Consider the following 27,057-nt stretch of genomic DNA (forward strand, 5'->3'; position numbering starts at 1 on the left):
AATGGTGACAGCATTGCATTGAATCAAGCGCAAGGCCCTTCTAAGTGCAGGCGCAGTGTGACTGCATGGGGCCCTTGCTAGTAAAGCTGGCCTTCCCTCTGCTATAGCAGACGCTTCCTAACTAGTGGCTCCCTGCTTCCCCCTATAGACCATTCTTCACATAGCAGCCAGAGTCATCAGAGTAGATCAGATCATACCATTTGCCTGCTTAGAATATACAGGAATCCTCCATGCTCTGGCCTTCCAGACTGTATGTGATGTGATCCTGAAGCTTCTTCAACCTCTTCTTCTACCACACTCCTCTCTCATTCCCTAGGGAGCAGCCAAAATGGCCACTTTTTTGTCCCTCAGAACAAGAACAGTCCCATTTGAGGGCTCTTTCAGCCTAAGCACGAGTCTTTCACCAAATCTTAAAGGGTCAGCCTCCTTTCCATCATGCAGTTCTCAGGTCATATGTTACCTCCTGAGATAGGCCTTTCCTGACCACTCCTATGAAATAGTATAGCCTCCTCCCCGATACTTGCTACACCATTACCCAGTTTTATTGTATTCTTAGCACTTAGTACTGTGTGGCACTATCTTTATTAATTATTAGCTATGACTTATGGACGGTGTCCCTGTCACCTAGCGTAGTGCCTCCCACAGGATAATGTTCAATAATTATTTGTTGCATGAATGAATGTTTTTCATAATCTTTTTACCCTCTTACATTTTGGAAATTTATCGTAAGATCGACAGGGTTTATTCCTTTGTTCAGTTCTAATACTTTTTTATTTGTTGAATTCTCATAAAATTGAATTCATTTATATTTAATTTACAGATATTCCGAAGTTAATTTTAAAATCTCAAAGAAATCATTTTTTCTTTAAAATGGCGTGTCTTTGGTATGACACATACTATATGTACTATAGCTTGGACAGGGAATTAAAGATGCTATTACCTGTTGAAAGTGAAGTTAATAATATAGAATGAGTAGAGTTTTCCCTTTCAGAATCAGTATTTTACATCATAATACCAAAGGTTTCACAGCTCAAGCTTCACAAGTTTATGTAAAATCATTTATTCAGTAAACATTGAGCATCTATTATGTACCAGACACTTTACTTGTCCTTGAGTTGCTCACTTTAGAAAGCTTGTGCTTTTATATGCAACATTCTGTGTAGTTTCAAAAGAAAAATACTAAATCTACTTTATGAACTACACTCTATCTTCTAGCTTTTAAAAAGCCTTACTGCATAGTCCAGAACGATGCTGCTGTATAGAAGAAACACACACACACATACACTTTATGAAGCTAACATGAATGTGAAATATTTAAAGTTAATTTATAAATCTGTTGTTTACCAGTACTGTCTGGTACACACACCAGTTTTGGAGGGGGCGGGTGTGATGGTGGCCAAATGCTATTGTTCACAGAATTTTCAATGCTTTTTACATAATTACATTGAATGCCATATGGCATTTTATTGCAGCTCACTAGGAGTTTATACTTCTATTTGTGTTATCTTTAGTGCATTTCAGTAGCACTATTTTTTGTAATATAAATTTTAAATATTTCTTTTTCATAAAATATTATGCTTCAAGATGAAAATAATTCATAGAATACAGAACCCTGACTTTTCCAGAAATAACCCCCACGTGGATTCTAAGTGGTGACTGAATGACAGGATATGTGCTATACAGTCCTTCAAATATGGAAAATAGGAATAACTGTTGCTGACCATGTCAACCAAGAGATAACATTATTTTTTTCAAGGACTATATTTTTTAAAAGACATAATCATTATATATATATTTTTAATTTATTTATTTTATTTATTTACTTTTGGCTGTGTTGGGTCTTCATTGCTGCGCGTGGGCTTTCTCTAGTTGCAGTGAGCAGGGGCTACTCTTCGTAGCAGTGCGCAGGCTTCTCATTGCGGTGGCTTCTCTTGTTGCGGAGCATGGGCTCTAGGCACACGAGCTTCAGTAGTTGTGGCACATGGGCTCAGTAGTTGTGGCTTGCAGGCTCTAGAGCGCAGGCTCAGTAGTTGTGGCGCATGGGCTTAGTTGCTCCGCAGCATGTGGGATCTTCCCGGACCAGGGCTCGAACCCGTGTTCCCTGCATTGGCAGGTGGATTCTGAACCACTGCGCCACCAGGGAAGTCGCCTCAAGGACTATTTTTTTAATTTATTTTTGGCTGCGTTGGGTCTCAGTTGCTGCGCACGGGCTTTCTCTAGTTGGGGCGAACGGGGCTACTCTTTGTTGTGGTGCATGGGCTTCAGTAGTTGTGGCATGTGGGCTCAGTAGTTGTGGCGCACGGGCTTAGTTGCTCTGTGGCATGTGGAATTTTCCCGGACCAGGGCTCGAACCCGTGTCCCCTGCCTTGACAGTTGGATTCTTAACCGCTGTGTCACCAGGGAAGCCCTTCAAGGACATTTTGTTTTGAAAATTACTTCTGTTGGTCTGGTGCATTAGTATCCTTTTTATTCCTGGAACTTTAGAGAGATGAGTTGTTTCTAATAGGTTTCCAAATAACTGTTACTAAACTGTTTTTAAAAGTTTGTAACTTTAACATTTTTAAAATTAGCTTCATGAATGAAAATCTTTCTAAAATATATTACACGTTATACTTGTATCCATACCTCACAAAGTTTATTGGGAACATAATTTAGCCTTCTCTTTACCTTGTTTTTTCTCATGAATGCCTATTATTGAATTATGTGGTAGCTGCCTCCAGATACATCAAGAAGAGTGGGTTATTTACCCTTTCACAGATGGCCACAGAGTATTGTACTTTGTGAGTTCTTTTGATTATTTTATGTAGTTCTTCACTCCCCTCTTAGCAGCTATCATTTTGTAATGTTGATTGTGTTACTGTCAGTTGCAGCCCCTCTCTTTGTTCTGATTTAGTGTTTTTAATTTCCTGTGAGCTGGGGAACCAGTTTTAAAATTCTATTAGAATGAATAATGTGTGTAAAAGAGGGCTGAATAGACTATGAGTGAAGGTCTAATGGGCTCGCCTATGAGTCAAGTGCCCAGAGCTGTCATACTTGGCCTTGTGACGTATGTTTTGGTTGCTGAGATGCTCTTTTTTGCTTCTTTTCTGGTACTAGTTAGGACAGATGTCACTGTGTTTAATAAATCACAAAATAGAAAATATGTAGAATTTGGAACCCTTCCTTTGGATCACTTGGTCCTTGGTACACTGTACCATCTATCTGGAATTCAGATATATAATAAAGTATTGCTAATTAAATTCGCTGACATCTTTCCAAGTGCTTTGCCATGAAACTGAGTCATACAACTTAATGATCTCTAAAAGCTGTTGATTTCCAAATTCAAATTTCTATCATGGATGAAGTATGCAGTTTCAAAATCCGTTAAGTGTTGACAGCATATCAGGATACTCTGCAGTTAGGCCCAGTGTACATTCAATAAACTGCCAACATATATAATGGGATACGTACTTTGTCAGGCATTATCCTAGGTAGTATGCCTAAAATGAATAAGGAAAACAGGGTTTCTGTTTTTATAGGGCTTATGTAGTACCCAGTTGCTCTCAGACTTTTACCTGTGTATACAGATCACCTGGGGACTTTATTTAAAATGCTGATTCCAGGACCTGGCCTCCAGAGTTTTTGTCTCAGTAGGTCTTGAGTTGGGACTACAAATATGCATTGTTAATAGGCAGCCTGATGATTCTGATGTAAGTGGTCCTGAGAGCACATTTTGACAAATATGTGCCTGGCTGATAAGGAATTATTAACAAGGAGGTACAGTCTTCAAATAGTATGTAGACAAGAACAATGTATTTCTGCGTTTAACCTGATCAATATTTCATCTATAATCTAAACTATCTCAGGAGTCTATTTTTTAAATCACTGGCTTATGTTTCTACTTTTTACCTTTACGTTGAGATAAAATTACTGGAAACTATGATTAAATCTAAGTATGGTGTTTCTTCTCTCTTGAATACCCCACCAACAATTAATCTTTTCCATGAGAATAACAGTGGCCTATGACAAGCTGTCTCCCAAAGATAACAGTTATTAGAGCGCTAGCATACAGGCAGAACATTTCCACCCAACAGCTTCTTTAGAAATAAAGTGTCAGTGAATGCATCTTGAAGTATATGTGAGAAATTGTGTCAGTGGTTGCCTCCAAGGAGAGGATCTGGATGTCTAGGGGAGACTTCGTTGTTGTTGTTGTTTTTTAATTGAAGTCTAGTTGATTTACAATATCATTTTAGTTTCAGGTGTACAGCACAGTGATTCACATATATATATATTCCTTTTCAGACTCTTTTCCCTTATAGGTTATTACAAACCATTGAGTACAGTTCTCTGTGCTGTACAGTAGGTCCTTGTTACCTCTTTTATATATGGTAGTGTTATATTGTTAATCCCATCCTCCTAATTCATCCCTCCCCCTGACCCCCCTTTACCCTGTGGTAACCATTAAGTTTGTTTTCCATGTCTGTGAGTCTCCTTCTGTTTTGTAAATAAGTTCATTTGTATCACAGTTTTAGATTCCATATATAGGCAGTATCATTTGATATTTGTCTTTCTCTATCTGACTTACTTCACTACGTATGATAATCTCTAGGTCCATCCATGTTGCTGCAAATGGCATTATTTTTTTATGGCCGAGTAATATTCCATTGTGTATATATACCACATCTTCTTGATCCGTTCATCTGTTGATGGACACTTAGGTTGCTTCCATGTCTTGGCTATTGTAAATAGTGCTGCAGTGAACATAGGGGTGCACGTATCGTTTGAATTAGAGTGTTCTCCGAATATATGCCCAGGAGTGGGATTGTAGGATGATAATGGTAACTCTATTTTTAGTTTTTTTTTTTTTTTTTTTTTGTGGTATGCGGGCCTCTCACTGCTGTGGCCTCTCCCATTGCGGAGCACAGGCTCCGGACGCGCAGGCTCAGCAACCATGGCTCACGGGCCCAGCCGCTCCACGGCATGTGGGATCTTCCCGGACCGGGGCATGAACCTGTGTCCCCTGCATCGGCAGGCAGACTCCCAACCACTGCGCCACCAGGGAAGCCCTATTTTTAGTTTTTTGAGGAACCTCCTTACTGTTTTCCATAGTGGCTGCACCAATTTACATTCCCACCAACAGTGTAGGAGGGTTCCCTTTTCTCCACACCCTCTCCAGCATTTATTATTTGTAGACTATTTAATGATGAACACTCTGGCTAGTGTGAAGTGTTACCTCATTATAGTTTTGATTTGCATTTCTCTAATAATTAGCAATGTTGAGCATCTTTTCATGTGCCCGTTGGCCATCTGTATTTCTTCTTTGGAGAAATACCTGTTTAGATGTTCTGCCCATTTTTTGATTGGGTTGTTTATTTTTTTGATATTAAGCTGTATGAGCTGTTTGTATATTTTAGAAATTAATCCCTTGTTCATTACATTGTTTGCAAACATATTCTCCCAGTCTGTAGGTTGTCTTTTTGTTTTGTTTACGGTTTCCTTTGCTGTGCAAAAGCTTTTAAATTTAATTAGGTCCCTGAAAATGTTTTTCTTAATTCTTTTTACCTGTTCAGTCTTCCGTGTCAATTTTAGAACAGTTTTTTTTTCCAAATTCAAAAAATTCCAGTAAATTTGTATTTTAAACCTATAAAATTGTTTGGGAAGAATCAGCTTCTTAGCATATTTAATCTTCCTATTCAGAAATGCAGTTGTTTTCTCCATTTATTCAAGCCTTCTTTATATTTTTAGTAACAATGTGTAGTTTTCTTCATATAGAGTTGAACATTTTTGGTAAGGGTTGCCCTGTGTATTTATATTTTTGTTGCTATTGTAACTGCTTTCCCTTAAAAATATTATATAGCTAGAATATAAGAAAGCTACTTTTGTATATTTGCACTATTTCTAGTCTATCATTGTTCAGTTGTTTCTTTTTTTATATAAATTTATTTTATTTATTTATCTTTGGCTGCGTTGGGTCTTGATTGCCGCGCGCGGGCTTTCTCTAATTGCGGTGAACGGGGGCTACTCTTTGTTGCGGTGCACTGGCTTCTCACTGTGATGGCTTCTCTTGTGAAACACGGGCTCTAGGCGCGTAGGCTCTGGAGTGCAGGCTCAGTAGTTGTGGCACATGGGCTCAGTAGTTGTGGCTCGTGGGCTCTAGAGTGCAGGCTCAGTAGCTGTGGCGCAGGGGCTTAGTTGCTCTGTGGCATGTGGGATCTTCCCGGACCAGGGCTCACACCCATGTCCCCTGCATTGGCAGGCGGATTCTTAACCACTGCGCCACCAGGGAAGCCCTGTTTCTCTTTTTTTAAAGTATATAGTTATGTTGCCTGCAAACGTATACTGACATTTCATTAGCATATGAAATTTAGAAGAGTTTTATATAAATATATATATCCATAGTTATCATTATATTAAAAGTACAAAATAAAACTTCTGTGTCCTTAAGTTCCTGAGATTATTGATCAGAAATAGACAGTAGCTTAAAAAAAAAAATTCAGTTTGAGTTTATTGATTCCTCCACGGGGAATACAAATCTCAGCATGGAGGAGCCTAGGTTGTAAGGCTGGGTGGTTTTTCTGAAACAAGTATTGCATGGTTTCACAGGTATGTACGTATGTGACAACTTATCAAATTGTGCACGTAAAGTATGTGCAGTCTATTGTATGTCAGTTACACCTCAATAAAACTGTTTTAAAAAACAGTATCACAGAACCTTTGCTTGAGTCAGGTTTCTTCTTTGATAGTCTTGCCTTCATTTGCTTTCACTGAAGATTTCTATTACAGTTTTCGCTAATGAACTTGAAAAGGAGTGCAGATCAGTAGTTACCTTGGTCCCTGACAGGTAATAGACACTCTGAATGTATTAGGCGGAATGTAATTGAGTAACACTGGATTGCTTTTCCTTCTTTAGTACAATGCTGTCAGCACTCACCTCGCAGGTGCCTATGGGAATACTGTTACCCTCCAGTATGTGAGCCATGAGTAAAGAACATGGGAGACGGAGCAGCCGCCTCCGGACTAAGGGCTGGCTTTGCTGGAGAGGCGATGACCCAGGAAGGAGTTTGCCAGGCAGAAAAGGAGGAGTAAGAATAGAAAAGAAGGTGGCAAATGCCAGCGGATCCTCAGAAGTTCTAGAGGCTGTTTTGTTTGGGTAGCAGCCTGTCTTGCCTACTCCTCCAGCAGCTGGTAGCTTTTTCATATTTGTTTCTCCTCCAGTACCTGACACTGGGCCTAGGTATGTTAGGTCTGCAGAACCCTCTTTTTTTTTTTTTTAATTTATTTATTTTATTTATTTATTTTTGGCTGTGTTGGGTCTTTGTGCGCACGGAGCTTTCTCTGGTTGCGGTGAGCGGGGGCTACTCTTCGTTGCGGTGCGCGGGCTTCTCACTGCGGTGGCTTCTCTCGTTGTGGAGCACGGGCTCTAGGCACGTGGGCTTCAGTAGTTGCAGCACGTGGGCTCAGCAGTTGTGGCTCGCGGGCTCTAGAGCACAGGCTCAGTAGTTGTGGTCCACGGTCTTAGTTGCTCTGCGGCATGTGGGATCTTCCCGGACCAGGGATCGAACCCATGTCCCCTGCATTGGCAGGCGGATTCTCAACCACTGCACCACCAGGGAGGCCCTGCAGAACCCTCTTGAATTCAGTATCATATGTACACTTACTGTACTCACATGCTGCTCTGCCCTTCCACTCACTGGTACTGTGTAACTTCTCTTCATCTCTTGTTTATTGTTCTCCCTGACACCAGTCTCTCCTTACCCTGCTTCATTCTCCATATCGCTGCCAGAATTCATCTTCATTTTACAGTGAATCCTTTGCTGTAGTTCCCGTGCTTTAACAACTGATTCCTGATAGCTCAGTTTGTCATAAAAAGGTGATTCCAATCTAATTTGTGTGTCTTGAGCAATGCTGATGAAAAACCCATTCAAGTAGAAAGTAAGGGCAGAGTGTGGTGTGGTGTGGTGTGCACAAGTCACTGGGCTAAATAGGACAGGATTAGAAAGTCCTAATCGAAATCTGGGAGGATAAATTGAGGTGTATCTAGTAAGTGTGGCTTTTACACTTTGATGTTTACACCAATCAAAACAAGGATAAAAATAAGCATAGCATTGCCTAGTATTTATTGGAAGTCAGCCATAAAAAAAATGAAAATTCGCCATTTGCAGCAACTTGGAAGGACTTGGAGGGCATTATGCTAAGTGAAATAAGTCAGATAGAGAAAGACTGTATGATGTCACTTACATGTGGAAGCTAAAAATTACGACAAACTAGTGAATATAACAAAAAAGAAGCATACTTACAGATACAGAGAACAAACCTAGTGGTTACTTGTGGGGAAAGGGAGAGGGAGAGGGTCAATATAGGGGTAGGAGAGTAAGAGATACAAACTATTAGGTATAAAATAAGCTGCAAGGATATGTTGTACGACAAGGGGAATATACCCAGCATTTTCTAATAACTATAAATGGAGTATAGCCTTTAAAAATTGTGAATCACTATATCGTATACCTGTAGCTTACGTAATATTGTACATCAACTATACTTCAATAAAAATGTTTTAATTTAAAATAAAGATCAGGATATAACTAACATCATTTATGTAACAAACATAATATGATATATTAATATAACATATTACTTATATCACTAGAATTTAGAAGATACTAAAATATAAACATGTCTTTAGTTAGTTCCTATACAGTGGCAGTTAAAAGTTCTTAGAGGCCATGTAAATTCATGAGGAAAAGACAAAAACATTTGGGTTTTTTTCGTTTCCAGCCTTTGTTTTTATAAGATTAAGTAAGAGTATGTGGAATGCAGGATAATTTAAATTCTTTGAGATAAATCTAATTCTAGCATTAATCTTTTGTAACTGTGTTACAGAAAGTTCATGTCCAGCTTTTATTTTCATTCTTGAACGTAAAGTTTAAACTCTTCAAAGTTGAAACACAGGCAAAAATATTCTTTCTCCTCCCTCTATTAATGTTCTTGATAGGGAGAAAGTGAGACCATATGGCCTGGAACCCCATTCACAATGGAAAGTCTGAAGCAGTGAGTCAATAGGGAGTCCTTCTTCCTCCCTTTGCCGTCCTAAATGATGGTCTAAGGGTCTCTCACTCTTCAGTATCAGTACCACAGCAGCTGGTCCTAAACACAGCACTCTCTCTTGAACCTAACCACTCCTCTGATTTTACCCCCGGCTTCATTTGGTGCTAATTAATCTCACTTTTTAATTTTTCAAAGGTTGCTAAAACAGCATATTAAAATTTACCTCATTTTTTCAGAAATTCCCTCTGAATTCCAGCCCACATTGATGGCCACATCCTGCCAGATATTTCCCATCTATTATTCCAGCATTTATAGTTTCATGGAGTCACTAATGAAGTAGCCATTTGCTGTATTTGCTTAGTCACCATAGCAACAGTGTCTTGGTTCATGTATGCCTGGGTCGCTTCTTACAGTTTGACATGGTACGCGGCTAATATTTCTGATTTCTACTCAGAGGCAACTGGAAATTTGCAGAATGGTATTTTTAAATTTGCTGAATAGAAGTTGTTTGATTCCACTGTTGTATTCTCTTGGCACCCATCACGTAGTCACAGGCTCATAGACATTTTAATTTGGAAAAATGATTCATACTTGCAGTATATATCACAGGGACTGGCTAGAGAAACATTGCATCTATCATCATAAGCAGCTTATTAAATCCCTAACCTAAATATTTTTAGGAGTAAAAGAAAGTGATCAGAGGTTAGCAGTTGGGGCTGCTTGATAATCTTGGATGCTTAGCTTTAAAACCATTTTAAATAATTCTGGTTATAAGAATTCAAGCTACAGTATAATAAATGTGAAAATTGGAAAGTACTTCTCACAGTAATTTTTCCAGTCTTTTATTGTCTGATTTCTGTTAGGTCAGCTTCTTTGAACTGCATTACCTCATTCGAATATTACCCTTCCTACACACCCACTCTAAGTTCCTTCAGTCACCACTGAAACTAAGTTACGTAAATCTATTTTCACTTTTAAAATGTGTTTTCTTCAGATTTCACATAGCCTAAACATGTACCTTGCAGAAAATACACATTCTCTAATATACATTATTTGGAGAAGACGGTGTAGCCTGTTTGTTGTGATAGAGTTCACAGTTTAAAAAATCTGATCTCATCTTAAATGATAAAAAATTATTGCTGTACCATCTGTTTTAAAATATGTAAAAGCTCACTTTAAACCACCAAGTTCATTTCACACCTAAATTGCTTTTATCAAACACTCTCTATACTTTAACCCCTACCTTGCGAATGAGTGAGTGAAACCCACAGATGCCCACTTCCCTTTAGTCATCTATAATGTCGTTTTGATCTGTATAAAAATGCAGCAAGCTCAAATCCTTACTAATTTCTTTCTTGGCTCTGAATATTGAACCTGAAGAAACATGGGCATATTTTAGAATGTGTTTATTCAAATATATATATGTACATATACATACATACATATTTTTTTCACCTTTTCCTGCCTAACTCAGTTACTGAATGGATTCACGAGGAGACCAAGGTTGTATGGTCAGTTGCTATTTGAGCATGTTACCTTGGATTGTTCCACGGACACAGATTTTGCCCTCACCTTTAGCTAGTAACACTAGAAGGAACTGGGTGAAATAGCTTGGTATGAAACCATTACCACAACTGGAAAAAATAATGTAGGAGTTTATGCTTTCTTACTGCTATTCAGCCTCATTCAGGATGTCTACCAAAGCAACATTTACAAAGATTAATGACCCAGATCATCATATCAACACATTAGCAAAATAAAGTGGATTTTGTCCATATAAGTAGCCTGTGTAATAACTTGTATCATCCGTGCATGTTGATGATGCAGGAAATGTTTTTATACATTTGTTTGGGGCCCATAATAGTAGTCATTCTATGACTAACCAGAGCTACATGAAGAATAGCCTGATATCCCTAATGTTTTATAGGAGTTATAGGCTATAAAATAAGTGACTAAAAGGTAAAGCTACTTTTTTTTTTTTTTTTTTTTTTTTTTTTTTGCGGTACGCGGGCCTCTCACTGTTGTGGCCTCTCCCGTTGTGGAGCACAGGCTCCAGACGTGCAGGCTCAGTGGCCATGGCTCATGGGCCTAGCCGCTCCGCAGCATGTGGGATCTTCCTGGACCGGGGCACGAACCCATGTCCCCTGCATCGGCAGGCGGACTCTCAACCACTGCGCCACCAGGGAAGCCCGGTAAAGCTACTTTTAAATGAGCTAGTAATACAAGTAAAATGACATAGAGTATAAATCCATAAAGCATCAATACTGTTTTTGCCCACATCTTGTTTAGAAACCGTTTTCCTATATGGTAAATTTATTGTCTTTGTACTAAGACCAGCTATAAAAAACCTAGATTTGAATTGAACCAGGTAGTGTTTTATATATTTAGAAAAAGCAGACTGAAGCATTTCTATATTGCCTTCTTCCCTCTACTAATAGCAAGAAAAATTATTTTATTAAACTCATAAAATGATATATTCTTTTTTTTTTTTAGTAAGTATTTGTTTATTTATTTTTGGCTCCATTGGGTCTTCATTGTTGCGTGCAGCCTTTCCCTAGTTGCAGCGAGCGGGGGCTACTCTTTTTTTTTTTTTTTTTTTTTTTTAAAGAATGGGGATACTGTTTCACATTTAGTCTTGACCAGTTCCTGCACTTCTGTTTTTCTGATAGGTTTTTTTTTTTTTAAGATGTTGGGGGTAGGAGTTTATTAATTAATTAATTTATTTTTGGCTGTGTTGGGTCTTCGTTTCTGTGCTAGGGCTTTCTCTAGTTGTGAAAGCGGGGGCCACTCTTCATCACAGTGCGCGGGCCTCTCACTGTCGCGGCCTCTCTTGTTGTGGAGCACAAGCTCCAGACGCGCAGGCTCAGTAGTTGTGGCTCACGGGCCCAGTTGCTCCACGGCACGTGGGATCCTCCCAGACCAGTGCTCAAACTCGTGTCCTCTGCATCGGCAGGTGGATCCTTAACCACTGCGCCACCAGGGAAGCCCTGGGGGAGGGGGGAGCTACTCTTTGTTGCGGTGCGCGGGCTTCTCATTGCAGTGGCTTCTCTTGTTGCGGAGCACAGGCTCTAGGTGCGTGGGCTTCAGTAGTTGTGGCACATGGGCTCAGTAGTGGCTCACGGGCTCTAGAGCACAGGCTCAGTAGTTGTGGCGCACGGGCTTAGTTGCTCTGCGGCATGTGGGATCTTCCTGGACCAGGGCTCAAACCTGTGTCCCCTGCATTGGCAGGCGGATTCCTAACCACTGTGCCACCAGGGAAGTCCCTCAGTTCTTAATAAATCTATCCATAGGCTCTGTATAAGAGAAAACTTGCATGTTAGCCAGGTCATGTCAGTGTTCACAATTCCCCACCACATGATACCAAACCAGAAGCCTATTTATCAGTCAGTGGATAGGTTTTAGGAGCTTAAAAAAGTGGGGATTGAATATCTCTTGAGAGGGCTGGCAACATGAACTGACAAAATTGTGAAAATAGAAAACCTTAGTGTAATAACTGCTCTCAGCACTTTATTAATGTGGTGAACATTTGAGCATTAGTGTTTCTACTATGAAACGGAGTTAATTTTATTATATTAATGGTAATTTCTAGCAGTTTCTCTTTTTAATTTTTAAAGAATTTTATCCACAAAGGTAGAACCTGGGGGCTTCCCTGGTGGCACAGCAGTTGAGAGTGCGCTTGCCAATGCAGGGGACATGGGTTCATGCCCCGGTCCAGGAGGATCTCACATGCCGCGGAGCGGCTGGGCCCGTGAGCTATGGCCGCTGAGCCTGCGCGTCCGGAGCCTGTGCTCCGCAACGGGAGAGGCCACAACAGTGAGAGGCCCGCGAACCGCAAAAAAAAAAAAAAAAAAAAAAAAAAAAAAAAAGGTAGAACCTGTGTGAGACTTAAGCTCTCAAAACCAAATTCAACTTTAAATTAATGAATAAATTTCAATCCTTGATGAAAAGAAAAGGCTTTTGCATTCTGTTTATTAAACACTTGATTATTAAAGTGTTTTTAACAAGATGTGTATGATGTGATTCGAGACTATTCAAGGGCTTGGCAACCCCCAGTACACCACGCTGAGCTGCCACAGTGACTGTTTGGCCCGCAATTCTCTCATCCCGTCGTCCTCTGAGTCACACATCCCTGTGGGATTCTGTGGGCTCTTGTTGCTCATGGGGACTGCACAAGGAAACAGAAGGCGGGAGTCAGTTCCTGAGCCAGGCAGGAGAGTTCAGGCAGCAGCAGCCCCTAGAATTAGTACTTAGGCAACACCCACCTCCTGTTGATGAAAATAATCTGGGAGAAGAGATGGGTGGTGAAATCTGAGTGGCATGAGTGAAACGGTGATGTCAGGAAGATCTCTGAACACCATCTAAATGGATCTGCCTCACACAGAAGTGTACGCGGGTCAGTGTGGATAAATGTTGGATATAAAATCCTAAACTACTCCTTAGCGATTATGGGCAGAAAGGGGCCCAAATATTATTGTTTAATGTTTCCTGCAGGCATTAGCCTCTTTGGCCGATGAGGTAGAATAATGTATATGGAATAATCTAGAGCTATTTAGAAAAACTAGAGAAAATCAAGGGATCCTAGAGAAACCTAGAGAAAATCAAGGACTAAAAAGGTCCAGGAGGTGGAAAAATAGGGCCACTCACCTAAGTGAAATAGATATCCACAATCAAGGGAAGGAGAGGAATAAAACAGTTACTTCATTCAGGTACACCCACTATGCAGTTTGTCTGGAGGTGACCCTGTCTCCTGGGAAGAAAAATATTCACATAACCTCCTTGAATCATGCTTTAATATGATGAGGAAGATGGGGAAAGATAATTTTGAAACTAATATTTAGTTTTAAAATGGTTGTGAGGTATCTGCGTAACTTAGGAAGATGGTCTGCTCAAATGCATTTTTCTACTTTGTTGTTAAACTCAAACTCATGTTCTGGTCACTAATGGTTGAAGGTCATATATGAGAGATTGATTTGAGTGCCCTAAGGATTAACTCCAAAAATATTTTGACTACATCTGAAATTCAGTAAATTTTAAAAATCTGATATATGAACAGTTACCCCAAACTGTAAGCTACCCTATTGCTGTGGTTAAATTATAATTAGTTCTAATTAGCACTTCCATGAGCATTACACATTTTACCTGCAGCTGAATGGCATTTGGAAAGAAATTTTCTTATCCTTGAAAATGTCAAAGGAGATCAAAGAAAGTGCTTTTTATCTGATGTAGCCAGATATCCCCCATCAGGGTAAAAGGTGAACACAGATTCCATAAATCTAATTAGTGAAGCAGATAATTATTAAAAGTTATGTTTATTCAAATAACTTCCATACATTTCTGTTTAGTGTGGCTACTGAAGTGATTATAGTAAGTAAAATAATAATAAAATGTACTGAATGCGTACCATGGGACAGGCCATTTATTAAATGTTTTGTAAAGATTATCTCACTTATTTCTGTTGTTATAATTCTCATTTTTTCCCATGAGAGCACCAAGGTGTTGAAGAGATTGACTAACTTGACCAAGGTAACACCTAATAGTAGAACTGGACCTTAAAACTGGAGTCTGGGTTCAGACCCTGCCATACCATTATATGGTATATTCTTTCTAAACTAAGCATTGTTCAGAGTTGTTCTGTGTGCCATAGGTTTGCTTAATCTCTGATTTTTTTTTTAAATGGGAAATTATCCCCATGAATCTGAATACAAAAGGTATTTCTTTGTTGCCTTTTTGAAAATAGTCATTCCTGGGTATCCATGGGACATTGGTTCCAGGACCCCCTGCAGACACCAAAATTCACAGATGTGCAAGTTCCTTATGTAAAATGGCATAATACAGCTGGACCTTGTTATCCATGTGTTTTGCATCCTCACACATGGAGGACCCGACTGTATTGAGTTATAAATATGGTTCCTAGTCCTTTTGTTTTGTTTTTTTTTTTTTTTTTTTGCGGTAGGCGGGCCTCTCACTGTTGTGGCCTCTCCCCTTGCGGAGCACAGGCTCCGGAGCACAGGCTCAGTGGCCATGGCTCACGGGCCCAGCCGCTCCGCGGCATGTGGGATCTTCCCAGACCGGGGCACGAACCCGTGTCCCCTGCATCGGCAGGCGGACTCTCAACCACTGCGCCACCAGGGAAGCCCCCTAGTCCTTTTGATAGATAAGCTTTTACCCGCCACCCCTGGGAATCATACCAAATTATTTAGGCTTTTTACTTTTCTTGGAGTATGGAGAAGGGAAATAAAATGAAAAGTTCTTAAAAATGAAACAAGTATTTTTGTCATTCATCATCCATTGGCGTTTAGGGTAATTTCATTTCTAGCATAAAAAGAGTAGCTACTTGGGCTTCCCTGGTGGCGCAGTCGTTGAGAGTCCGCCTGCCGATGCAGGGGACACGGGTTTGTGCCCCGGTCCGGGAAGATCCCACATGCCGTGGAGCGGCTGGGCCTGTGGGCCATGGCCGCTGGGCCTGCACGTCCGGAGCCTGTGCTCCGCAACGGGAGAGGCCACAACAGTGAGAGGCCCGCGTACTGCAAAAAAAAAAAAAAAAAAAAAAAAAAGAGTAGCTACTTGGACATGTATTGAGAAACAATAAATGGTCCCTGATTAGCTGAACTTTTTTCCTCATGTGTTTCTGCTTCGCGCCTGTACCAAAATATTGACTAGGGTATTTGATTAACAGGAAAAGCATAAGCAGTAAAGGGTTTCTTACATCAAATGCTCTTGCTTCCTTCTGCCCACCCCCTTCCCCTGCCCCCCCTTCTTTTTCCCCTTCCCTGTCACACACACTCTTACACTGAAATCACAACTTTCTAAGGTAAAAAACAATTTGCTTTCATGAGATGATATAAGAAGTCATGCCTTACTTGGACTAAAGAAAAAACACATTGCAAAGAAAACATTTCAAGTGACCAAAGTTTATAATTATTTGAACAAAAACTCCAGGCAGTGCAAACCTTAGGTACCTTGTTGCTTCCCAGACTCCTAAGAACCAGTTGCATGTGCCGTCTTCCTGACCCACTTCCTCCCATTTGGACATCTGTAGTACTGGCACGCAACCAGAGCACTGGTGACTGGGAAGTAATGCTACTGCTTAGGCTAAAGGGATCCACTGAAGGTGCCTTCAAGTTCACGATAATAAGTAGATTACATAAGGAAGGACTATGAGAGAAAAGGAAACTACATAAGGTAGTAAAAATGTTCTGGCCATCAGGTAAGATATTTATATTTTGGACTGTTGAGTGGAGATTGTGTTGTTTAGCTAACAGATTAAGTAAATAGATACTCTCTGAATGTTGGTGATATATGCTCTGCCTGGAGAAGTGAAAATTTGATTGACAGTCTTACAGTGTTTTGGTGAAAAACAAAAAATTAGGCAAAAATTAAACTAAGACACATAAAATGTCTTCATTACACTGTCATTTATTTTACCTTACCCGACACATACCAGAAACTTGCGGATGGCTGTTGTTTCTAATGAATCTCGGAGAAAACAAGGTGCATTGTGAATTATCGTTTCCCTCACCAGATGTAGGTCCCTTCCGAACAACTTGCTAGCTAATGTAATGGACACGTTTTAGACATAATATATTTTCTTAAATAGCTATAAATATTTTAAATTGGGATAGTATATGTTTACCAACTTGAAAAGACATCTGGATTGCTTCATTATGTTTAAGATGCAGTGATATAAGAGCACTGGACAAGGAATCTTGAATTTTTTTCCCTTTCTGACAAGCTGTATGATCATGGGCAAGTCACCCTCACGCTGGGACTTAATTAGTGGTTTGAATTATATTACTCTCATGTAGAAGAATTCAATTCAGTGTTAAGTCTTTCATTAAGAGGGAACTGTTAGGACTCACCGACCTAGAGAACAGACTTGTGGTTGCCTGTGAGGGGTTGCGGGCGGGGGGAGGATTGGGGGTTGGGGGTCAGCAGATGCCAACTAGTATATACAGGATGGATAAGCAACAAGGTCCTACTGGGTAGCACAGGGAACTGTAGTCAGTATCCTGTGATAAAGCATCATGGAAAAGAATCTGAAAAAGAATATATATGTATATATATCTGTGACTGAGTCACTTTGCTGTACAACAGAAGTTAACACAACATTGTAAATCAACTATACTTCAATAAAATTTAAAAAAACAATCATAGGGAGAAGGAGAAAAAGAGGGAGCTGTTAGGTTGAATCATATGAAATTGCTAGTTTTATAAAAAGCCAAAAATGATCAAAATTCTGTCTTATATAGGAGATATTTTTTGACTGTTTGAGCATGAGCTAAAATGCCCTCTCCTAAGAGCAATCTGGGAGAGTCCATCAGCCAGCTCATGGATCTCAGGATGGCAGCGTGGGATTGGAGGTGCAGGGAATTGCGGGTCCTTCAACAAAATTGTGTAGTTTTGATGCCAGTGTTTATGACGCACTTGTGTCCTGGCTTTCTTAGTTCTAGTTATAATTCTTAGATCTTTGCTGCTGCTTTGCTTAAAACAAAAAACAAAACCCCTGGGATATAGGTATATGGATCAGAGGACTGCTAACCGGAGGCCTGGTATTCCTAGTGTATGTGTTTTTTGGTTTTATGGGGGGTTTTGTTTTGTTTTGGGGGAGGAGGATTGCCCTTTTTTAAAAATTGAATTAGTTGGCAGTGTCTAATGAATGATTTCACATAAAAATCTGACTCTGCATTTTCTTGAATAATTAGGCAATCTTGTAATAGCAGTCTTACGCTCCTGCAGAGTAACCTGGTGCTGAGGACTAGTTGCCCACTTGGGGTGGAGCTTGTGCTCTGTTTCCAGTTCACCACAACCCTCACCTCTCCCTGTTACTTTCTCCTTTACTTGACAGGCCCCTGTAGACATTTGCGTTTGTGATTCTCTTGCACTCTCCAGTAGAACTTTCTGCAATGATAGAAGTGTTCTATATCTGTATTGTCTAGTATGGTAGCCACATGTGGCTGTTGAACACTTAATGTGGCTGGTGTGCCTAAGGAACTGAGATTTTAATTTAAATTAATTTAAAGAGTTGCATGTTGCTAGTGGCTACTGTATTGGACAGTGCAAGCAGATAATGGAGTTTTTCCCTTTATTGGGTGTTTCCTACAGAGTGAACATTAAACCTGAATATATTTTACAGTCTCTTCTCTTAAATGCCAGATCTAAATGTTAGCATATATCACTGTAAGTCTTATGATTTTACATCCAAATTACCACCTCTGATTAAATGCAGCCTAAAACCTTTCTTCTTCTCATCCTTTTTTTCCTCACTTACCATGTTTATATCACATGCCCATTCTAGGCCGTAGGGATATGAGCAAGGTCCCTGTTTTCATGAAGCTTACAAATAATTAACAAATATTTCTAAGAGATACTTAATTTTAATATTTACTGTCTGTAATCCTTCTAGTAGTTCTGCCAGATAAGGGTATATTTGATTAGTCGTCAACTGCAAGTGCTAAAATTTTTTCAAATCCACATTCTAATAGACTAAAATGTGTTACTATTACTGTTCCTCTGAGAAGCTCTCTGTCCTATTGAAGCTTCCTATAAATGTACTGTCTTAAAACTAGGCATCATCAGAACCTTTTTGTGTTAGTAAATCAGCTCAGCATACACCTGGTTATCCCCTCACCTGGCCTTTCTCCCAGCCTTCTGTCCACCTGCTCCCAAGCTGGGCCTTCTTCTGAAACTTGTTTTTGTTATCTGACTTAGTGGGTGTTTTCACAGGCAGTCCCAGCGCTCCGGGCTGTTCCTGCTTCTCCTTGCCCAGAGACTCTTCTCTCTCACCCGGCAAACATCAGCTTCCTTCTCCCCCTTGGGAGGCACTGTTTACCTCCTTCACTGCTTTACTCTCTCCCTTTCAAAAATGAAATCAGCATCTTAAGAAAATTTACCTTCTTTTGTGAAACCTGTCATTTTTTTTTTGGAAACCTGTCATTTTAAGAATAGAATAAATTGCAGTCAAACGCAGCTAGAGCACAAAGGATAGATGAATTGCTAAAATAATGATATTTACATTATAAAATGACTCCTACATTGGCAGCTGCTGATGGAAACATTTGTCATTCCTTGTTTTTGTAGTTGTTTAACTCTGTAGTTAATAACCAGATTAGCAAGGCAATATTACTTAAGGTATTTTGCTTAGGCAGGAGAATAGTCTATATGTATAAAATCAGGCATTATTGGGAAATTTGTTAATATGGGATTCAGCCTTTGTGATCTAAAAAAGGTGTCCAATAAAGGTCATTTGTTCATTTGCTTAGCCAATATTTTTGAGTTACTTTTACATAAGAAGCATTATATGTAGCAGTGAGGTAAACAAAAGATCTGTTGACTAAAATTTGTAGACTTCTCTTCCCCAATCTGCCAACAGCTTAGAGCAGTAGAATTTGGCTTTTTTCTGTTTTGTTAGATCTTACCAATGTTCATACTTTAAAATATTTGGGGATGTTTATGTTACTTTTTTTAAATGAATTTTATATTTTCAAAATATACTAAATAATTTGAGAATTGAATTCCCACTGTAGTGCATAAATCTTAATAAAGTATAATGAAGATCTTTAAGTAACTTTAATAAGGGTGATTATGCACCATGATTATAGCCTAGTGACTAGTGACATTGACTTAATAGGGATATTTTTTTCAGTGTTATAAAGGAGAATGTGCTCTTCTTTCTCTCTCTCTCTCTCTCTCTCTCTGTGTGTGTGTGGAATTAGGCCAGTTGAAGGCAGGTTGTTGAGCATCAAGGAGAATTAAGTGTTTTTTGAGATATAATTGACATACAATATTATGTAAGTTTCGGGTGTACAACAAAGTGATTCACAATTTTTAAAGGTTATATTCCATTTATAGTTATTATAAGAGAAGTACTTATTTTGATGTAAACTCAATAAGCTTTTAATTAGAGATGTTATTCTATTACATGGCCTTTTAGGGACTGTATAGATTAATTGCTTGAACCTTTGGGTTAAAAAAAAAAGATCTGAGTTCCAGTTCTGTTTTGCCTTCTATAAGGAAAAAGCAACATTGAGAAGATGTAGGTAAAGCTTTTAACACAGTTTCTAGTAACATACTAAGTGCTTTAAATGTCTGTTATTTATTATAGTTGTCATTTTATTAGTGTTTAAGCTCTTGGGTCATGTAGCCCTTGAGCTTTTTCTTTGATGGGAAAAAATGAGAGGTAAAACTGACTCTTTAAATAATAATTTTAGAAAGACTGGTAATTCATTGAGTCCTAGTCTTCTAAGAATGTGAATGTGTATTCTAAATTGTCCTGAAATGGTGGTAATAATTAGCAACATGTATTTTTTTTAATGGTTTGTAAAACAGGGCCTAGCTGTGTCTAAATGATCACATAGTAATATTTTTCTATTACTTCTTGAAAATAACACCATGTTTTTAAATTTTCTGAAAAAGTTAAGACCCAATTTTTTAAATGGTTGGAACAGTAAAACTTTTAGCTTCCTCCCAGTCCAGCATAAAACCTCTGTATGTAGTTTGCTGTTCAGCTGTACAAACCAAATATTTCCAAATTATATTACTTTGTACAAGCCTAGTTTTAAACCTCATTTTGACTTTGAAGGCATGTTGAGGTCAGTGATGTTTAATTTGGTGCTTTGTTCAGTGATGAAGTGGAATTGCAAATTGTTCTGACGCTTCATGAGGTAATGTTAAATGAATTAATTTAATGTTAAGTAAAGAACCCTAATAAATTATTTTAAACTATTCAGGTTAATTAAAGTATTTTAAGATTTAGTTCTTTAAGAATATGTTATATTTTCAGTCCATAGATTAACCTTTTGAGGTGTTTTGTTTTGTTTTGTTTTAACCTACTTATTTATTTATGGCCGCGTTGGGTCTTCCTTGCTGCGTGTGGGCTTTCTCTAGTTGCGGTGAGCAGGGGCTACTCTTCGTTGCGGTGTGTGGGCTTCTCATTGCTGTGGCTTCTCTTGTTGTGGAGCACGGGCTCTAGGCTCACGGGCTTCAGTAGTTGTGGCGCACGGGCTCTAGAGCGCAGGCTCAGTAGTTGTGGTGCACGGGCTCTAGAGCGCAGGCTCAGTAGTTGTGGTGCACGGGCTTAGTTGCTCCGCGGCATGTGGGATCTTCCAGGACCAGGGCTCGAACCCGTGTCTGCTGCATTGGCAGGCGGATTCTTAACCACTGCGCCACCAGGGAAGTCCCACCTTTTGAGTTTTGAATCATAAAGATATCCTCTTATAATTAAAACAAAACCCTTAGAGTTGACCTTTTAAATGTATAATAAAAAGGTTAAATTTTAATGTGAGCTTTTTATTTTTTTAAAAGTTAATTCAGTGTTTTCCTTTATATATTTAAAAGATTAAATACTTTGAGGATAAAAATGGCATGACACTCTACGGATGATGAAATTGGCTTTTAGAACTTTTGTATTGGAATTGAAAGGGAAGTATGCCACATGAACCTGAATTAGGATGCAGTGGCTGAAAATAAATTCTGGTGTAAGAGCATGACAAGAATAAGCTGCCGTTTATAAAAATGCACTTACCTGAACAAACTGAAACCCCAAGGAATTTTCAAATTGTGAAGTAATGGGAACAATCATTTAATGTAGAAGGAAGAAGCTAGCGCATGCCTCCCTCCTTGAATGTCTCATAAGATCAAATTGTGGAGTGAGGTGATTGAAGCAGGAAAGATAATTTAGTGGCAGCATAACACGTAGATTACCATTTAGAGAGGCCAGACCCCTGAGAACTGATTGCATTAAGGGGATGGGGCTAAGGTTAGAGCACAGAGAGGTGTTCAGAGACAGGTTGCCACTTGGTTATGTTTTTTTTTTTTCCCCCTTTTTTCAAGGAGTTACATACACATGCTTAGTTCTACCTCTTTGTAAACGTTCCTATATCTGTCTTCAATCATTCTTTTCTCTCTAAACGCTTATCTCCTAGTCACTTTGAGACATCTTCTCAGCTTGGAGGAGTGATTTCTGCCCAGTCTTTTTCGCCTCACCTCTTACAAGCTAGGATTGCCGTGCTCCAGCTAACCCTCAAGTGCACATCTTGGAGTTAATCTTTACTTCATAGCAGCACGCAGTCAGTTATCATAATATCAACCCCCTGTCCCTCTTCAGTCCTGCAGATAATCAGTTATAGATAAGCGTTTGTTTGTCTTCCACTAATCAAGCCTTTTCTTCAGAGAGAGGCACCCAGTAATCATTTGCTGGATGATTGCCTGTAAGAGGCTCCTTCTAAAGTCTGGTCATGGCACAGCTGTAGCCATGGGGATGCAGATGTGGGAGAACAGTGGATTAAGCTGGAGGGATATCAGGGACTTGATCCCAGAGGGACATGCAGTCATGTAAAGGAGCTTATGTGTCACCCAAGAACAGTTAAGAGGCCATTGAAGGATTGTTAGCCCAAGGCCATCTTTGGGTGGACATCTCCCTTCTAGATCTCTAGCTAGTGCCTTCTTCCTGGTTCATAGAAAGTATATTTGGCCCATGAAAGCAAAGTAACAAACTACATATGATTTATGGTTACATATACAGTAAGTTTCTAAAGACATTTCTAAAGTACTTTTTTTAACTTCATAAAATAATGAATTTATGGATTTAAAGGATATATATGGATTTATGAATAATTGGAAGAATTAAAATATTTATATTTTAATACAGAAATGTCTATACTCAATTTGGGGATCATAGTTAAAAATAAAACCTGTAGTATTTATAGCTTTCAAATTAAAAAAGCAATTGGTAGATATTTAATATCTTCTGAGGAATTTGGTATTATATCCCTAAAAATAGGAAGAAATAAACAGAGAAATAACTCCAACCAAGTAACTAAATAATAAGAATGTTATAAAAGCAGGTACCTTTTATACTGCAAGTTGTGCCTTTGAAGGACTTTTATTTTTTTAAAGTCTTTATTGGAGTATAATTGCTTTACAGTGGTGTGTTAGTTTCTGCTTTATAACAAGGTGAATCAGCTATACATATATATATATCCCCATATCCCCTCCCTCTTGCATCTCCCTCCCACCCTCCCTATCCCACCCCTCTAGGTGGTCACATAGCACCAAGCTGATCTCCCTGTGCTATGCAGCTGCTTCCCACTAGCTATCTATTTTACATTTGGTAGTGTATATATGTCCATGCCACTCTCTCACTTTGTCACAGCTTACCCTTCCTACTCCCTGTGTCCTCAAGTCCATTCTCTACGTCTGCATCTTTATTCCTGTCTTGCCCTTAGGTTCTTTAGAACCTTTTTTTTTTTAGGTTCCATATATATGTGTTAGCATACAGTATTTGTTTTTCTCTTTTGAAGGAATTTTAAATGAAAATTTTTAGTTCCTGTTCTGTTGAACCAAAGAATTTAAAGTCCCATTAAAAGAAAGTAATATGATGTTCAACATGTATTATTTTTAAATGACCAACATTTTTAAGGCTTTCAAACTAAGACATGATTTTTCTTTTTCCTTTAAGAAAGTATACTTCCTTTTCTGATTATGATAGTGATAGATGCTTATTGCAGAAAATTTAGAAAGCATATGGAAATCTTAAATGCATTCATTCTGATCTCTTTTTTCCCATTCTTTCATGTTAAGTTCCATTTTCTTTAAAAACCCACCTTCTTTTTTTTGTCCGTATCAAGTAGGTAATTTTCTAACATGGTTCTCAGTTTCTTTGCTGTGACCATTGCATCTCACTAGTTCCTTTTGGGTTCATTTTACTTTGTGCTAAAATGAATCCTTGAGTAGTTCTCTCAGTGAGGATCTGTGAATGATAAACTTTGTTTTTGTACAAAAATACTTTTATTTCACTCTTACTCTTCAATTATAATTTAGCTAGACATGGTTGGCAATTTTTTTTCTATAGTACTTCAAATGTATTCTTGTATTCTGATATCTTGCTGATGAGAAGTATAGAGGTACAGTGGTACCTTTTGTCCTTTAAAAAATAGTCACTTTGATAAAAAAAAAAATAGTCATTTTGAAAGCTACACCATTTTCCCCCTTAAAACATTTTTTAGATTTACTGTGCTCATATACCAAAGAATTAATTTTTAAAATAAGAAGTAAATCATTGAATGTGAGTCACTGGGTATGGTAATATTTAGTCCAAAACAAAATCTCCTCAGATTGCTATTTGAATATATATATTTATAATATGCTATACCTAGTGTCATAGGTTTATTTTATGGCTCTTTTTCCAAAAGTGATATTTTTAATTATATTTTAATTTAGATGGATGGAGTCCTACAGTTGGACAACCAATGCTGTCCAATAGAAATTTCTGTGATGATGGAAATGTTATTTATATGCATTGTCCAGTAAAGCAGCTACTAGCCACTAGATCCTGAGTGCTGATGTGTCATCTTTTTATCATATTTTTATCTCATCAAATGAATAGAAGTTTTGGATTAATACCTTGATTAGTTTTAGACCATATAACTTAAGATAATTCATTTTTACATGCAAATTATTTTCCAGAAATTTAAAACTGATTAGCTTCTTTGTTTTAAAACTTGAAGCTTGACTGTAAAGTATAGGTTTAGAAGGAAGTTGTAGAATTAAATGACATGGTTTGTATGTTTAGCTGATGGTCTGGTTTCTACATTATTTTCATATTCAGTGTGTTTTTGAAGTATTAAGACTGATGTATCTTCTTTATATATTAAGTATTAGTCTTGAAGAATTACAGGAATAACTCTTCAGGTTTCACTCCAGTAAACAAGTAAGTTTGTTAATAATGCCTTCTGTTTTTCAGATTACAAATAGAAGAATCTTCCAAACCTGTAAGGCTATCACAGCAACTAGACAAAGTTGTGACAACCAATTACAAACCTGTTGCTAATCATCAATACAATGTAAGTCTTCATGTCTTTCTTCACTCTGTTCTGTCTTTAATATCACAGACTCTTAGGTTTTGAAAGCACCTCAGTAGTCACATACCTTGCTGTCAGGCGCTTGAGTTATCTAGACTTAGTGAGGAAGATAACAGTTTGCCAAGCATAGAAAAGATGTTCACTGTGTATCCTAAATCATACGATGAGAAGAAGGCAACCACTCTTCAAATGACTCCTGAAAAGTTTTTCAAAGAAATCAAACACTTCATTTTTCAATGTTTCTAATGTTTTAGTGTCCTTAATAAATACTAGTTTTGCTGTTTTTTCTCAATACCTTTATAACCGGGAGTTTTTAATGTTTTGACAAAAAAATTTAAAGGTCATGAAACAATGATAATTTTTCCCATTGATTATTAAGATTGCTTTGCGTAGTTTCAGCTTTTATGGGCATTTTTACAGCCTCACACTACCATTCAAAGCAAGGACTGCCTCTGTGTGTGTGTGTGTGTGTGTGTGTGTGTGTATTTAAACCTTTTTTTATTGAAGTATATCATATATACTATATTTATTATATATATATATACACAGCATATATATATATACACACACAGTATGTATTTTCTGTGTGTATAAAAATAGTATACACACATGTATACATATTATGTGTACTTTGTGCCAGGCACTGTTCTTACTATTGTAACTACTGCTACTATCCTTATTTTACAGATGAAATAACTGAGGCACAGAGAGGTTAGCTTACTTGAGGTCCACAGCCAGTAATTAGCCAGTCCAGGTGTTGAATCAGATAGTCTGTTTTAAGAGCCTTACTTTTTTTTTTTTTTAATTGAAGTATAGGTGATTTATAATATTGCATTAGTTTCAGGTGTCCAGCAAAGTGATGCAGTTATGCGCATTGTAGGTTATTACAAGATACTGAATATAGTTCCCTGTGCTATACAGTAGGTCCTTGCTGGGTGTCTGTTTTATATATAGTAGTGTGTATCTGTCAGTCCCATACTCCTGATTTATCCCTCCCCCTACTTCCTCTTTGGTGACCATAAGTTTGTTTTCTGTGCCTGTGAGTAGGAGCCTTACTCTTAATGAACCACTGTGCTGTGTTGTTGCACATCATTAGCAGTGCTAAAAGGGCTAAGGGTTCTGGGTCTTGAAGTACCTGCAGTATCAGGAGAAATGTGATGATTTTCTGAAAATAAAAGGAAGCCTAAGTTAAGTCAAGTAGCAATTAAGAGTTGATAACCTGTGTCCTACTTTGTTGCTTAAGATTCCCCTTGATACTGAGTTTAGGAAGACATAAACACTCTTTAAGACTGGCCTTAAGTTCCAGGCTTATTCAGTGACGCAGATAGTATCTGCCAAACCACTGCTTTATGATACTTGAATTTCTTTCAGTTATTTTATGTGAAAGGTAGCAACTGCAAGTGCCTCCAGGACGAAGCAGGCATCTCTCTGGGTGGGATGCTGAAATTTAAGAAGGTAAATGGTAGAGACTGATGAACTGGAGTGTATGTGCCCCTTCTAAAGACATTCAGATGTTAAAAATTGCTACACTGTGTGGATTTAGTCAAGCAAGTCACAATTCAGCTGCGTCCATGCAGGCTTCCGTTTTATAGCCTCTGGTTATGTGTCAGGGGAAAAGTAAACTAAAAAAGAGGATAGGCAAGCTAAGTGTGGACAAACATAAGATAATCCGAGAGGTATTTTTATGATGTCTGTTGATTGAGACAAGTAAGTAGAAGTCTCCTTCTTTGTCCTCTTCTATTCTAGTCTTTTCTACTCTTAGATGGGAATACATACAACCTTCTGGAGCCAAGTGGAAATAGAGAAATAACATAGGATAGGTCTTACTTGTCTTTGCCTCTCTTCTTCATTAATATGCTTCTCCTGTAGCCCCTGACTATGCTTTTTTCTCCACTTATGGGTCAGGCTTCTGTATACCCGTTTCTACTCTTGTGTAAGTTTTTATTGCAGTGAGGACAAGAAAGACCACACCTTCCATAGGCTATAAAAAGATATAGCCTTTCTGGAGAGAAGTTTGGTAATTTGTGTCAGAAGCACTATAAAAGGATACATCCTTTGATCTAGCAGTCTTGTATCTAAGAATTTATCATAGTAAGACAAGTGGCCAAAGATGTATATGCAGTAGTGTTTCTCCCTATTGGTTAAGATAGGAAAAGGTCAGAAACACTTGTCCCAA

General features: G+C 38.4%; 1 protein-coding gene across 3 annotated transcripts in view; it reads left to right on the forward strand.

The window, feature by feature from the left end:
* Positions 1 to 27,057, forward strand: part of GTF2F2 (general transcription factor IIF subunit 2) — a gene marked incomplete at its 5' end in the record, with an annotated part of 154,595 nt that overhangs the window by 99,444 nt on the left and 28,094 nt on the right. For all 3 annotated transcript variants that reach the window (XM_079722059.1, XM_079722061.1, XM_079722060.1), the window contains one exon: positions 24,764 to 24,863. In XM_079722059.1, coding sequence (XP_079578185.1) covers positions 24,764 to 24,863 — 100 coding nt within the window. The remainder of the gene's footprint in view (positions 1 to 24,763; positions 24,864 to 27,057) is intronic.

This window comes from Hyperoodon ampullatus (genome assembly GCF_949752795.1).
Source record: "Hyperoodon ampullatus genome assembly, chromosome: 16".
NCBI classification, from domain to species: domain Eukaryota; kingdom Metazoa; phylum Chordata; class Mammalia; order Artiodactyla; family Ziphiidae; genus Hyperoodon; species Hyperoodon ampullatus.